Consider the following 14,400-nt stretch of genomic DNA (forward strand, 5'->3'; position numbering starts at 1 on the left):
AGTTTCCAAGTGGCTTATTTGTTAGCCAAAAAGGAAAGCGGTGTATTAGTGGTGATTAACGGGCATGCTTAATGCCATCTTGATTGCAGCAGCCAAATATAAATGTGTCCAGAGAAATAAACTCGTTTAAGTCCATTACCCTTTCGAGGAGAACAGGTTCTCAAGAGTTAAGGACATTAGACTCACAGCATCAATATTCAATTTAAAAACAATGCAAGTTATTCTGAGTGGTATTCCTTTGTTTTTAATGAGTTGACAGATGTTTCTGCTCAGTTCTTGTTTGAGAAGTCAATGCCAAGTTTAAAGTGTCTGAAAAATTAGCCTTTATAATAACAGTCTGCATAGAATTACAGGCAAAACTACTTTCAAAGTCCAGAAAATAATTCAATGCAACCTGAAATAAAATGAGCTAAAATATGATGATGATGAAAACATATGTGGAGGATTATTAGCTGAATACAGAAAGCTTATTAAAAAAATAAGGTATTTAAAAACTATGGTTATTCATTGTCTTATTCACCAGCAGGTACTCCGGAAAATATTTTGAACTGTCACATTATTCAACCAGCAGGAGTATCAATAGTGAACACCATTTCACTCTTGTGAACTTCGCCATAGTCAATTCCATAGATTTTTGTCTGAAATATACTGACCTGTCCAACCACACAGCAGCAGTTCGACGGCTCAGCAGAAGTAAAGTTTTTGTTTTGTAAGATGTAAAGTTTTACTTCAAAATTTTTTTTAGCTAAAAGCTAAGACTGAAATTCTGAACCACCTAACCAGCATTACCAAACACCAGATGACTCTCAAAATTATCTTTTGCTAGAGACTTGGTAATGTTTCCCAATGAATTCTACCCATAATTATAAGATAAACAGCATGCAAACTTGTGGAACTCATACTGTGGTAAAGTAATTTTGACAATAACAGAAATTGTTAAATGACAATGTCAAGGTGTTTTATATATTCTCTTGCTGTCAAAAGTTAAAATGAGATCTCCATTGCCATGAATTTACAGATTGTTTAAGTTCATACTACTGTTCCAGCAGCATTCTTTGGACCTCAATTCAAGTGCAAAGAAAATTTCCATATTTCAAAAGTCACTTAACTTTGTAATTGAGGTCCTACCACCTAACCTTCAATTGGAAGTGATTAATCTGCAATGACATATTTAAAGCAAAGAAGAATCTAAAAGAATCCTACAAATGCTTCCAACTGATGACTATGCTACTAAAATCATATACTTTTGAAATGAGTACATATTTAAGTAAAATCTCATTACACATCTTAACAACAGGAAACACTGTAAACATCAATTAAGCAAATGTCATCCCTAAAAAAGAATTCCATTCCTATCATTAGTATGTATATATGAAAAAGTATTACACTCAATTATATTTTTACTTATTGCAATGTATTTTCTCTCATAATATTCTCGCTTTGCTTTTTTTTTTTTTAAGATTTTATTTATTGGACAGACAGAGATCACAAGTAGGCAGAGAGAGAGGAGGAAGCGGGCACCCTGCTGAGCAGAGAGCCCAATTCGGGGATTGGTCCCAGGACCCTGAGATAATGACCTGAGGCTTTAACCCACTGAGCCACCCAGGCGCCCCTCGTTTTGCTCTTGACATGCAAGGCCCAAAGTATTACCTGGCCCCCTGCAAGAAAAATTTGCTGACTCCTGCTCTAAGATTTCCTCATCTTCTAGAGTAAGTGCTTACTGGGCAAAAGAGAGTCAAGAGTTTTATCTTTACAGGTATGTGTGTATATATGTGTGTGTGTAACTGCAAAGAGTTGAATAAAAATCTCAATAGTGTATATACTATGCTAACAAATTGTTAGGCTAGCAGAATCCATTTCCTTTTGTTGTTTTTGGTTCTCCTTTGATGGAAACAATAACATGAAATCTTAAAGTATCAAGCCATTAAGTAAAAAATCTGAATAAGAAGTCACAAAACTGATTTTTGGACATAAGTTTTTACTTTACATAAAGTAACATAAATAACTTTACATCTTACAAAACAAAAACTTTACTTCTGCTGAGCCGTAACTCTAGCTTCAGATTTTAGACCTAGTTCTTAGCATCTGAAGAGCTGACAAAAGGACTTCCATTTACTGAGTCTAGTCTACAGAGAAATGATCAAAAGTAAATTCCTAACCTGTTCGGATATCAGACTCTCCAGCAGCTTTATACACAGATCTTAAAGCCACTGTAGAAGATTCTGATCCATAAGGTCTGAGGTTAAGACCTGAGAATCTGATTTTTTTTAAGATTTTATTTATTTGCTAGAGAAAGAGACAGCTAGAGAGGGAACACAAGAGGGGGGTGGGAGAGGGAGAAGCAGGCTCTCCACTGAGCAGACAGCCTGACACAAGGCTTGATCCCACAACCCTGGGACCACGACCTGAGCCGAAGGCCAATGCTTAACCAACTGAGCCACCCAGGTGCGCCAAGAATCTGATTTTTTTAACAAACCTGGCAGGTGCTCTGAAGCAGCTCATTTAGCCCTAGTCTCACTCAGGACCAGAGTTTGGGAATCCACTTATCTACAATAGAAACTAGACCAAAGCCAAGAAACACGTGCTCCAGTAGGAAGTCCACTAGTAATTGTATTCTCTCTGGACTTCAGTTTTCCTACTGTTGAAATGAGATGACCACCCACTTCTCCCAAAACCATCTCATGGATGAAGTGGGGGGGGGTCCATCTCATTAGTAACCCTTTCCACTATAATGCACACAAGTGATTAATATTAATCACTACATATTTAAAACTCCCATTAAAAAACTTGGACATGAAAAGATAATTCATAAAAGTTACTTCACACACACACACACACACACACACACACACAGCACAAGGAGTAACAGTATAAAAAATGTTTTCATTATTCAAAAAAGTAAGGATAATAAAGAAAAGTGGTGTGAGCTGTTAGGAGCCTACCTCCTACTCCAGGCCCCAAATTTGGTGCAGATGAACTCTGCCCGGAAGTGCCACTGGCAGCATTAGCACCAGTGCCCCCCACAGTGCTGGTGGTCCCACTGGAAGCTGATGAACTCTGGGAAGCCTGTGGAGCCCATGGATTGGGTAACGGATCTCTATTTTCTGTACGGGAAGGCTGACTACCTTCACCTGAGGATGTATTGCTCACAAGGGAAGCAAATGGATTACCACCAAACTGTAATAAAAGACAAAAAATCATAAAGAATAAGCTTTTGTTTTAAAAAACAGATATGGAACTTTCTTTTAATGAAAACTGTATTCCCCATATAAAGGTACCCTTCAATCACACATGTATTTCTGTTAAATCAGGAGCTGCCCTTTGGCCTAAGCCACAGGGGCCTACGTTATTACCTGTTCCTGTGCAGCACTCAGCATTGGTTCCTGAATATCTGTGTACATGCGCCGTAAAGCATTGTATCCCCCCGGGATGCTTTCTAGGTTGCTCAAGGCTCGGTCCTGGTTTCTCATCATTTCCTGCATCATTGCTGGATTCCTGGCAAGTTCCAATGTCTAAGAAAAAGATATTCATATAAAAAGGCACCAAGATACAACTGAATTACTTTAACTATTAACCAACACAGTTGATTTGTTTACAAGTTTTCTAATGATGAATTAACAGTCTTTAATAATTAAATCAGGAACTTATTTTCAATAATTCCTGCTGTCACCTCAATCTAACATTCAAGTAACACCAAGAAACAGTCTGTTAATGAATGAATGCCCATCTCCTGAATCAGATTCTTTTCGCTTCTTAAATCTGCAAAATAACCACTTACAGTGATCTTTAAAACACAGCAGAAAGCTCAAATCTCAAACAGTCCAAAGTAGTGTATTGCTAAGTTTTCCTGAATAAATACCAGGATTTCTTTTTGTAGCTTAGCCATCTATAAAAGGCAAGCTCCTTTTATAGCACAGGAAATTAAGTAAAACTAAGTATCTAATTCTTTAGCTAAATGAACTTAAAAGAATTTTCCACATACTTGTCTCATAATATCTGGATTATTCAGCATATGACTAATTTCTGGATTTCTCTGAATCAACTGCTGCATTTGCGGATTGGCCATAATTAACTGCCTCATCAGGTCAGGATTTGACAGCATGCTCTGGACAAAGGGATTCTCCATAATCTGGACCATCATTTCAGGATTGGACATAAGTTGCCGCTGCATCTGGCTTTGTAGTTCAGAGAAGTTAGTAGTATTCAAACCCAAGCTACTCAGACCTGCAAGCCCTCCAAGGCCACCTAAGAAGATAAGGGAAAAGATAAGAAGGAAAGGGAAAAGGGAAAAAGATAAGGGATAAATCAAAGTCAGAAATTTTATCATTAATACTACTGTGCTAAAATATGAAAATGTAAAAATAGTGACTCAACAGTCCCATTATGGAAAACCACCTATTTTTAAAGATTTGTCTGAGAGAAGAGAGTGGCACAAGTAAGGGGGAGGGGTTGAGGAGAGGGAGAAGCAGACTCCCCACTGAGGAAAGAGCCTGATGTGGGACTTGATGCCAGGGCCCAGAGATCATGACCGGCTGAGCCACCCAGTCGCCCTGAAAAACCATTTTCAAGCACACAGAATTCCTATTACTTTTAAAAAGTCATAGTAAAACTATAATAGTATAACTAAAAAACCAGTATAACTAAATAGTAAAACTAAAAAAAGTAAAACTCTTTCATTTCTGTAACTATTATCAGCCAAAAATCCACTCACTTTGATATTTAAGTTTAAATAATAAAACCAACTAAATATTTCCTGGGTGGCTCAGTCAGTTAAGTGTCTGCCTTTGGCTCAGGTCATGATTCCAGGGTCCTGGGACTGAGTCCTGCATGGGGCTTCTTGCTCAGGATGGAGCCTGCTTCTCCCTCTGTCTGCTGCTCCCCCCCTTCCTTGTGCTCTCTCACTCTGACAAATATATTTTTAAAAATTTTATTTATGTATATTTTAAATATGTATTTCCTATGTGCAGTACAATACATTTTTGGTCTTTGTCCCAGATTCTGGGCACAGAACTCCTAAAAGCCTTAGAATTTCCAGAGTGAAGGGAGTATCTTTTGTTCTACAATACAAGCCCCTTTGGATCACACTTCTTTTATGCCAATTAATTAGTGTGGGGCACCTAGACAGCCTCAGGATGGGGGATCACCAAAAAGACAAGTGACAAAAACAGTTTTACTTCTAGCCACCCACCAACCTCCAGAAAGAGGAGGAAAAAGAGCTAGATTGAGACTGAGCTCTATAAAAATTCTTGGGGAATGAGATTCAGGAAACTTCCACATTGGTGAACACTTGTAGATCATGGGAACCCTACACTCTCCCACACCTCCATTTCTTGCTCTATGCTTCTCTTCCATTTGTTTATTTCTAAAGTGTAACCTCACAGTAAACTGGTAAACATAAACATTTTCCTGAATTTTGTAAGCTGTTCTAGCGAATTATCAAATGTGGAGGGAAACTGTGGGACCCTCCAATGTATAGCCAATGTATAGCCTGTAGGTCTAACACATGGTCCAATACCTGGACTAGTATCCGAAGGAGACACAGTCTTGGGCGACTGAATGACACACTTTTAAAACTATGTGATTGGACACTAACTCCAGATAGGTACTGTCAGAACTGAACTACGAGATACTGAGATAGTGTTGGAGGATTGGTTGGTGTCACAGAGATACCCTAGAACAGGCCCACTCAAAGAAGAGAGGAAAAATATGTACTGGATTACACTTTGAAATAATCTTTACCCAGAAGACTAGTTTAAGTTCAGCAAGTAGAATTCACCTATAAAATCTGGTTAGAACAGAGCTGCTGCTGATAAAGGAGAGGAAAGGCCAGGATTTAAAATGGAAACAGATGCCTCTTTGGAGGAATTAAGTCATGGAAAAACCTAACAGATCAAAGGTGACTGAGTGATTATCATAAAATGTTAACTGTAAAAATTATAGAAGCAACCAAATGCATTCATTCAAGGAAGTAACAGGGAATAACTGCATAGAGAAGAGGTATGGAAAGAGATTTAGTGGGTAAGAGGCAGTAGTTTAAGTAGTTTAAGAGAAGAGTTTTTGTCTAATAGGCCAGGGACTGTGCTACCCACGCGGGGAACAACCTGAGAAGAAACAAATACTACACACAGAACTCAATGTAGTGGGAAGGCAGACAAGGAAAACAAATACAGAATCAGTACTCTTATAACAAAAATAGCCACAAGATACTATCATGATATAGTATCTAAGTGGAATGGCTGCTTTCCATAAGAGGAGTATAGAAAACGAACAGGCTGGCAAGGAATGGGAAGAATTGGAAGAAAGATTTAATAATAAACACCACAAACATTATACAGAAAAGCAAAGAGATAAATATGACTACTGATGTGTTCCTGGAATCACAAAAAATTCATGTTTGACTAGAATGGCAGATAGGAGGGCTCACCAAAAATTCCACGTGCGGCCTTTTATTTCTTTTGCAGCTGGACAGGCTCATGTGACTAGTTGTGACCAAAGGACTGCAAGAAATGTGTCATTTCTGGCAAAAGTAAGAAGGTCCAGCTTGAGACTCTTAGCTATCTCTTCTGCCGCGTCCCAAGTGGTGGAGCTACACAGTGGCAGGATTCCATTAGCCTGATTCCCTGAGGACTGACCACGTAGGTGGGGGCTCACTGCAGACTGAAGAAAAAGCTTTGGATTAAGAAATTAAGATGTGTGGTAAGACACTACTGAGTTTGAGGTTATCTATTATCAAAAGATAGATAACCTAATAAAACTGTTGAGCTTTCACACACAAAACAGATAATCATGTCAAAAAATGGGCAGAAGATATAAACAGACACTTCTCCAATGAAGACATACAAATGGCTCTCAGACACATGAAAAAATGTTCATCATCATTAGCCATCAGGGAGATTCAAATTAAAACCACATTGAGATATCACCTTACACCAGTTAGAATGGCCAAAATTAGCAAGACAGGAAACAATGTGTGTTGGAGAGGATGTGGAGAAAGGGGAACCCTCTTACACTGTTGGTGGGAATGCAAGTTGGTGCAGCCACTTTGGAGAACAGTGTGGAGATTCCTCAAGAAATTAAAAATAGAGCTTCCCTATGACCCTGCAATTGCACTACTGGGTATTTACCCCAAAGATACAGATGTAGTGAAAAGAAGGGCCATCTGTACCCCAATGTTTAGAGCAGCAATGGCCACGGTCACCAAACTGTGGAGAGAACCAAGATGCCCTTCAACGGATGAATGGATAAGGAAGATGTGGTCCATATACACTATGGAGTATTATGCCTCCATCAGAAAGGATGAATACCCAACATTTGCATCAACATGGACGGGACTGGAAGAGATTATGCTGAGTGAAATAAGTCAAGCAGAGAGAGTCAATTATCATATGGTTTCACTTATTTGTGGAGCATAACAAATAGCATGGAGGACATGGGGAGATGGAGAGAAGGGAGCTGAGGGAAACTGGAAGGGGAGGTGAACCATGAGAGACTATGGACTCTGAAAAACAACCTGAGGGTTTTGAAAGGGCCGGGGGGGGGGTGGGAGGTTGGGGGAGCCAGGTGGTGGGTATTAAGGAGGGCATGTATTGCATGGAGCACTGGGTGTGGTGCATAAACAATGAATTCTGTTACACTGAAAAGAAATTAAAAAAAAAACAAAAACAAAAAACTGTTGAGCTTTGTTAAGAAATGAGAATGGAGAGGTAGGCAAAAGCTAAATCATAAAGTCTTGATAGATTTTAAGCAGAACAGTCACTTCAGATGTTCTTATTCTAATAATAGTGTGGAAATGACTAGAGTAAACATTACAGATTTTTAAAAGTCAAGGAACTGCATCAAGGCAGTAACAACAGGGAGTATTTGCATGGGATGGATGGAGGAGAGGTATGGAGAGATTTAGTGCGGAACAGGTTTGAGAGGCAAGATAAGTTTCTGTGCTTGTTTTCCTTTGCTTTCTGAGGAGACACACAGGCCAAAGTACTAGAGAACATTAAGACATATCAAAGAGGCGAGCTGAACACAGGACATGGAGTTTATAAATGCTATGGTTGAAGTAAAGACTTGAGAGTCACCGAGATACAGGAGGAAGATAATGTCTTTTTTCTTTTTTTTTTTAAGATTTTATTTATTTGTCAGAGAGACAGAGAGAGCACCAGCAAGCAGAGTGGCAGGCAGAGGCAGAGGGAGAAGCAGCAGCTCCTGCAGAGCAAGGAGCCCGATGCGGGACTCGATTCCAGGACGCTGGGATCATGACTTGAGCCGAAGGCAGCCACTTAACCGACTGAGCCACCCAGGCATCCCAGAAAATATCTTAAGAAGAAGAAAGAAAAGGCAATACTCTGGGGAATACCAATCAGAAGAAAAGAAACCCATAAATGAGACCAAAAAAAGGAAAAAAAAAAAAAAAAAAAAAGCCAGAAAACTAACCAGGGAAAAACAGTAATAGGAGTTAAAGGAAGAATATTTCAAGGATAGACTGGTCAGGACTGAGAAACTTATTTAAAACAAAAATGTGTCCACTAAATTCGGCAAGCCAAGAGGTTAATGGTGACCTTATCAAGTGAATTTTCAATGAAGTGATTGGGGGGAGAGGGAAACCACAGCAAACTTAGTGAAAGGGAAATAGAGACAGAAAAAGTAAAATGCCTCTTCCAAAAATAGCTAAGAAGAGAAGCCAAGGAAAGGGTGGTGGTGGGAGTCTGTAGCTTTTATACATGGGAGAGGCCTTCAAGAGAAGAAGCACCAAAAAAGAATAACTATATGAGGTAAATGGAATAAATGATGAAGAAAAGCAACGGAAATAGGAGGAGATAGGAATGAGACTAGAAATGAAGGAAATGGGGAGACGTATGGCCTCAGACAAATTAACTAAAAGGCTGTCTGGGCTTCAATTTCTTTGCCTATAAAATGAGGGAAGAGGGAAGACCATTTACTTCAACAATAACTTTCATGACTCCGAACATTTCATACTTATCTCTCTAGACTATTCATGCCAATGATTCTGCCATCTAAAACTTGTCAAAAGAGATACATTTACCCTAAGATCATCCTAGAAAACAAGAGCAACAAAAATGTAAAAGTTTAAAAAAAAAAAAAAAGGAAAAGAAAATGTGAAATCCTGTCATACCCTAAAAGGTATCCAACATAGTTGGCACAGTAGGACTAAATTACTAAAAAACTTTTTCTGAAAGTAAGCGAAGGTAAGATCCTTGATCCTTGGAAAGTACTATTATACAACTTAACTGAAAGAGGCATCAAACCATTTAACTATCTAGTTCAGTGTCTGTTAATTTCAGAATACTCTTGTTCCCCAACAAGACCTGCCACAGAATCTCAGTATAAAACTGATAATAAGAAAAGTGGTTTTGGCAGATGCAGGAGCTCCTTAGCCAATGGACTTGCTCCGAGGCCCCAGCTCTCCACTGAGTTTAAGACACTAATGGAAGTCTGAGTCCCTCGTTTTCAAATCAAGAAAACTACTCAGGAGGTTAGCTTAGCTTATGATCAACAATTAGCTAATCTTCCTTAGACTCAATGATATGGTAAGTCAGATAAGGTACACATATGCTTACATCTCTTTCATTAGTATTATTATTTTTTTATATTTTATTTATTTATGTGACAGAGATCACAAGTAGGCAGAGAGGCAGGCAGATAGAGAGGAGGAAACAGGCTCCCCGCTGAGCAGAGAGCCAGATGCGGGGCTCGATCCCAGGACCCTGAGATCATGACCTGAGCCGAAGGCAGATGCTTTAACTCACTGAGCCACCCAGGCTCCCCATCTCTTTCATTATTTAAAAAAAAAAAAAAAAAAAGTGCCACCACGTTATCACTTATTAAGTATAAATGTGAGCTAACAAAGCACATCTGTATTCCCAACTACTTCCTTAATACCTACAATTAAAGAAATAGCTTTAGACGTAATTGTTGTTGTTGTGGAAGTGATTTAGTGTTTAATTCTATCATTTTATCTAAAACCACGCTGGGTGAAAAACAGGTTTTTTCCCTATCCTGTAAAATAACTAAAGACACTTACCTAAACCAAAAGGGTTGCTAGTGGCAGAACCAGATGTAGAGTTAGTACTAGGAGCTGATGATGTGGTAACGTTGCTTCCACTGGTATTTGTTTGCTGAGCTGAATGATCCTGAGGCCTAGGAAAAATAACCAAATCATGGTATAAACAGTGGAACTAATTATTTTTATTTTATTTTTTTATTTATTTATTTTTTAAGATTTTATTTATTTGACAGAGAGATCACAAGCAGGCAGAGAGGCAGGCAGAGAGAGAGGAGGAAGCAGGCTCCCTGCTGAGCGGAGAGCCCGATGCGGGGCTCGATCCCAGGACTCTGAGATCATGACCTGAGCCGAAGGCAGCGGCTTAACCCACTGAGCCACCCAGGCGCCCCGGAACTAATTATTTTTAAAAGAACCTCTGAAATTTCCAGAATTCTCAGAAACAAAACTGTAAGTTTTCAGACCAATTCAAATTGTCATAAGGTAGACACCTGAGATAACTAAGCATTAAGAACATCAATATAAAGAAACATAGAAAAACCCTATACAAGTTATACTTCAACTGCTCCCCCCCAGTATAGGTATATAAATATTTCACTACAATCATAATGATAAGGTAAGATACGGAGATAGGTCACCCCATAGAGGAGAAATCAGTGAGTAATCACACCCATAAAGCTTGACTATATGAGCAATTTTTTATCTACTCCCTTCCAAGTTCTTAAGGATTGGGGGGCAGTTCTATTCAGCCCTCCTGAAATTGTTAAAAGTAAAAAATAAAAAAACGTCACCAAAAGCAGACTGAGAAATCAATACTAATAATAAATTGTATTAATTTAATCCTTAATATTATCTCTAGGTAAAAAAAATAGAGACACTTTTTGGAAACCCCTTCTATCTGATACCAGTTAAGAGTTCTGAATCTCACTCACTGCTTCTTTCATTGATTCTAAGAGGTACATTTTTTTCATCAGAACATTTCTAAAGTCAAGATCTGTCTTACAACTGCTAAGAACCAGTCACCAACTGTCATGCCTATGTATTCTGTAGGACTTCAATTAAATGATTATACCAGACATGCTGTGTTATTTATATTTAGTAACATATAACATGTCTTCAGGAGGGGCCCCTGGGTGGCTCAGTCAGTTAAGCATCAGCCTTCGGCTCAGGTCATGATCCAGTGTCCTGGGATTGAGTCCCACATTAGGCTCCCCGCTGAGCAGGGAGTCTGCTTCTCCCTCTCCCTCTGCCCACCCCACTTGTGCTTGCTCACTCTCGCACTCTCTCTCTCTCAAATAAATAAAATCTTAAAAAAAAAGGATAAAATGGGTATTCATTTGTGGTTTGCCAAGGAGATGAGACACCTATGAGCTTATCCCAAAATCTCCCTAAAACAAAAAGCACCACTAAAAACACATTAATTTGCTTATTCTGTAATTCAAACAATTCAGAATTATGACTTAACTTAGAAATATGACTTAATACTTACTGATGAACTCCCTAAAATATCAATGTGTAAGCATCAGCATTACTGAATCATTTGTTTTTTTTAACTTGTTATCAACAACAAATAAATGAATTTTAATCTATCTAAATATTAATGGCAGAGAAAGCCATTAAAGCCAAGACTGGTTATTTTTTTTCATTCTTTTTAAAGATCTTATTTATTTATCTGAGAGAGAGGGAGCAGACTCCCCACTGAGCAAGGAAGCCCAACATGGGGCTCAATCCCACACCCCTGAGCTCATGACCTGAGCAGAAGGCAGATGCTTAAGCAACTGAGTCACCCAGGAGCCCAAGACTGGTTATTTATTATTATTATTTTTTTTTTTTAAGAAATACAGCTGACTCTTGAACAACATAGGTCTGAACTACAGATATCCAATTATACTTCTTTTTTTTTTCAATAAACACAGGACAGTACTATAAATGTATTCTCCTTGTGATTTTTTTTTAAAGATTTTATTTATTTATTTGTCAGAGAGAGAGCGCGCACACGCGTGCACAAGCAGGCAGAGGTGAAGAGAGAAGCAGGGTCCCTGATGAGCAAGGAGCCCAATGCAGAACTCGATCCCAGGACTCTGGGATCATGACCTGAGAGCCGAAGGCAGTGGCTTAACGAAGCCACCCAGGCGTCCTTCTCCTTATGATTTTCTTAATAACATTTTTCTCTAGCTTATATTATGAAAGCAGTATATAATACATGTAACATACAAAATATTTAATCAACTGTTTACATTACCAGCAAGTCTTCCACTCAACAGCAGGCTAGATAAAATTTTGAGGGAGTCAAAAGGTAGATTTTTGACTACATGGCGATTGATGCCCCTAACTCCTCCATTATTCAAGGGTTAACTGTATAAACAGTATAAACTGTATATACACAACAACTAAAGCTCTAGGTCTTCTAAAAACATACCTGTTTTGTGTTTTGATGACAAGGTGAACGGTAAGCCCATCGTGAATTCCATGTTGACTCAAAGTATCTTGATCTTTTAAAATTTTTCCAGCAAATATCAACACAAGTTGGTCAGTATGTGATTTGAAACGTTTAGAAATTTCTTCCTTGAACTAAATAAGATAAAAATAAAATAATTATTATAAGTGTTTGCATACCACCACCTAGTCTAGTTTCTACTAGTACTTAAAAAGGCCCCTTTTGACAGATATTGCAACAATTCAAACAATATAAAGATACATTTTTTCTGCATCAGTATCTTAATCACGGTGGGAAATGAGTATTAACATTTCACTCATCTCCAACACTAAGGTGTTATTGTAAGTACACATGTCCTATATTCAACTTTCTGTTAAGGCCTGACAACTCATTTCTTCCCAATATCCTTGTTCTTTTTGTGTCAGTGGTGTTAACTATAGTTCAAGCCACACATAGCTGCGACCACATTTACAATAATCTATGCCTCAGCTTTCCATCTCCAGTACTGCTCCATTCTAGCTGAATACATATACAGCCAACCTCATTTTCTCAGCCTATTATACCTAGTTCCTCCCCACCTTTTCCTTCAGCATCAACAAGAACTATTATCTACACAAACACACATACAGTATTATCGACATGCAAAAATACAGAGCAAAAATCTTTCCTTGAAGGACAGCAATGAAAAGAGTTAGTCAAGTAAACCACAAAGTACAGAGGCAGCATAAGGGCAATTAAAGAAAGCTTTGCAATGAAACCTAAAGAAAGATTAGGAAGCAGGCCAAAAAACCCGAGGAAAGGGTTTCCAGGGACAATAACATGCAAAAACAGAGAAAAGATCTTCATACTATTTTTTAAAAAAACCTTATTTATTTAGATCAGTGTTTTTTTCATATCTGTATCACAATCACCTGTATGCTTAGGCTTTACTCCACCCTCCAAATCAGGGAATCTCAGAGTAGGCCAAGGAATCTATGTTAACAGACTACCTCAGAGAATCAATCCAAATTCAGAGAAGAATCACATCCTACCTAAACCACTCTACCCTATGCCCTACAGAAATGGGTCTCAACAGATGAAGGCACTCTCACCAAGGGAATGTTTTGGAAATAAAAGGGGGTATGTTTGGTAGGAAGTAGGAAGACACATTAAATAATACCTGAGATTTTATAAAATCTTGCAGAAGGCAGGGAAGGGGAAGTGCAGAGGGATATAAATAAAACAAGACAGACTATATATGTCAATCATTGTTGAAAATGAGAAAAGTGCATTAAAGGTCATCAGACTCTACCTTTGCATATGAACACCCAGTGGAACCAAGTGTTTTTTAATCAAAAAGATAATGCAAAATTATGTTACAGTAAATATTTTGGAGCTTTTCCATCTGAGCTCTCCTTCCTTTACCTGAAAATATATGACCTTTTTACTGAAAATAACAATTTCCAAACAACTAAAGAAATCTTTGTAAAATACCATTTGATAATATCCTATAGAGGCCAATCAATAATTTAACCATTCTCCTATTACTGACATGTCATTTTTTCCTTTGACAGCTACTAGAAATAGCAACAATGTAATCAGCAGCAGAATACATGGTTTTGTATTTTTCTATTTTCTTTTTTTAAAGATTTTATTTCTTTGAGAGAACGAGAGAGGGAGGATGATAGAGGGGCGAGACAGAGCGGGAAGCAGACTTCCTGTTGAGCAGGGAGCCCAACTCAAGAGACTGGAGACTTGATCCCACAATGCTGAGATCAAGACCTGAGCCAAAGTCAGACGTTTAGCCATCTGAGCCACCCAGGTGCCACAGAACACTGAGGTTTCCCAGAACGGAATGAGATGTATGTAAAATGCAAACATCAAACACATTGAAGGTGGTCAACAAATTGTAGCTACTACAATGCCAGCTCTTTTACTCCTCAATAACCCTGAGGTAGATGGGTTTTAA

General features: G+C 38.4%; 1 protein-coding gene across 3 annotated transcripts in view; it reads right to left on the reverse strand.

Moving 5' to 3' along the window:
• UBQLN1 (ubiquilin 1) overlaps positions 1-14,400 on the reverse strand; it is a 53,589-nt gene that overhangs the window by 11,243 nt on the left and 27,946 nt on the right. For all 3 annotated transcript variants that reach the window (XM_047699589.1, XM_047699587.1, XM_047699590.1), the window contains 5 exons: positions 12,435-12,586; positions 10,037-10,152; positions 3,983-4,245; positions 3,354-3,512; positions 2,943-3,177 (listed from right to left, as the gene is read on the reverse strand). In XM_047699589.1, the coding sequence (XP_047555545.1) occupies positions 2,943-3,177; positions 3,354-3,512; positions 3,983-4,245; positions 10,037-10,152; positions 12,435-12,586 (925 nt within the window). The remainder of the gene's footprint in view (positions 1-2,942; positions 3,178-3,353; positions 3,513-3,982; positions 4,246-10,036; positions 10,153-12,434; positions 12,587-14,400) is intronic.

The sequence above is a fragment of the Lutra lutra genome, chromosome 13, assembly GCF_902655055.1.
Source record: "Lutra lutra chromosome 13, mLutLut1.2, whole genome shotgun sequence".
Taxonomy (NCBI): domain Eukaryota; kingdom Metazoa; phylum Chordata; class Mammalia; order Carnivora; family Mustelidae; genus Lutra; species Lutra lutra.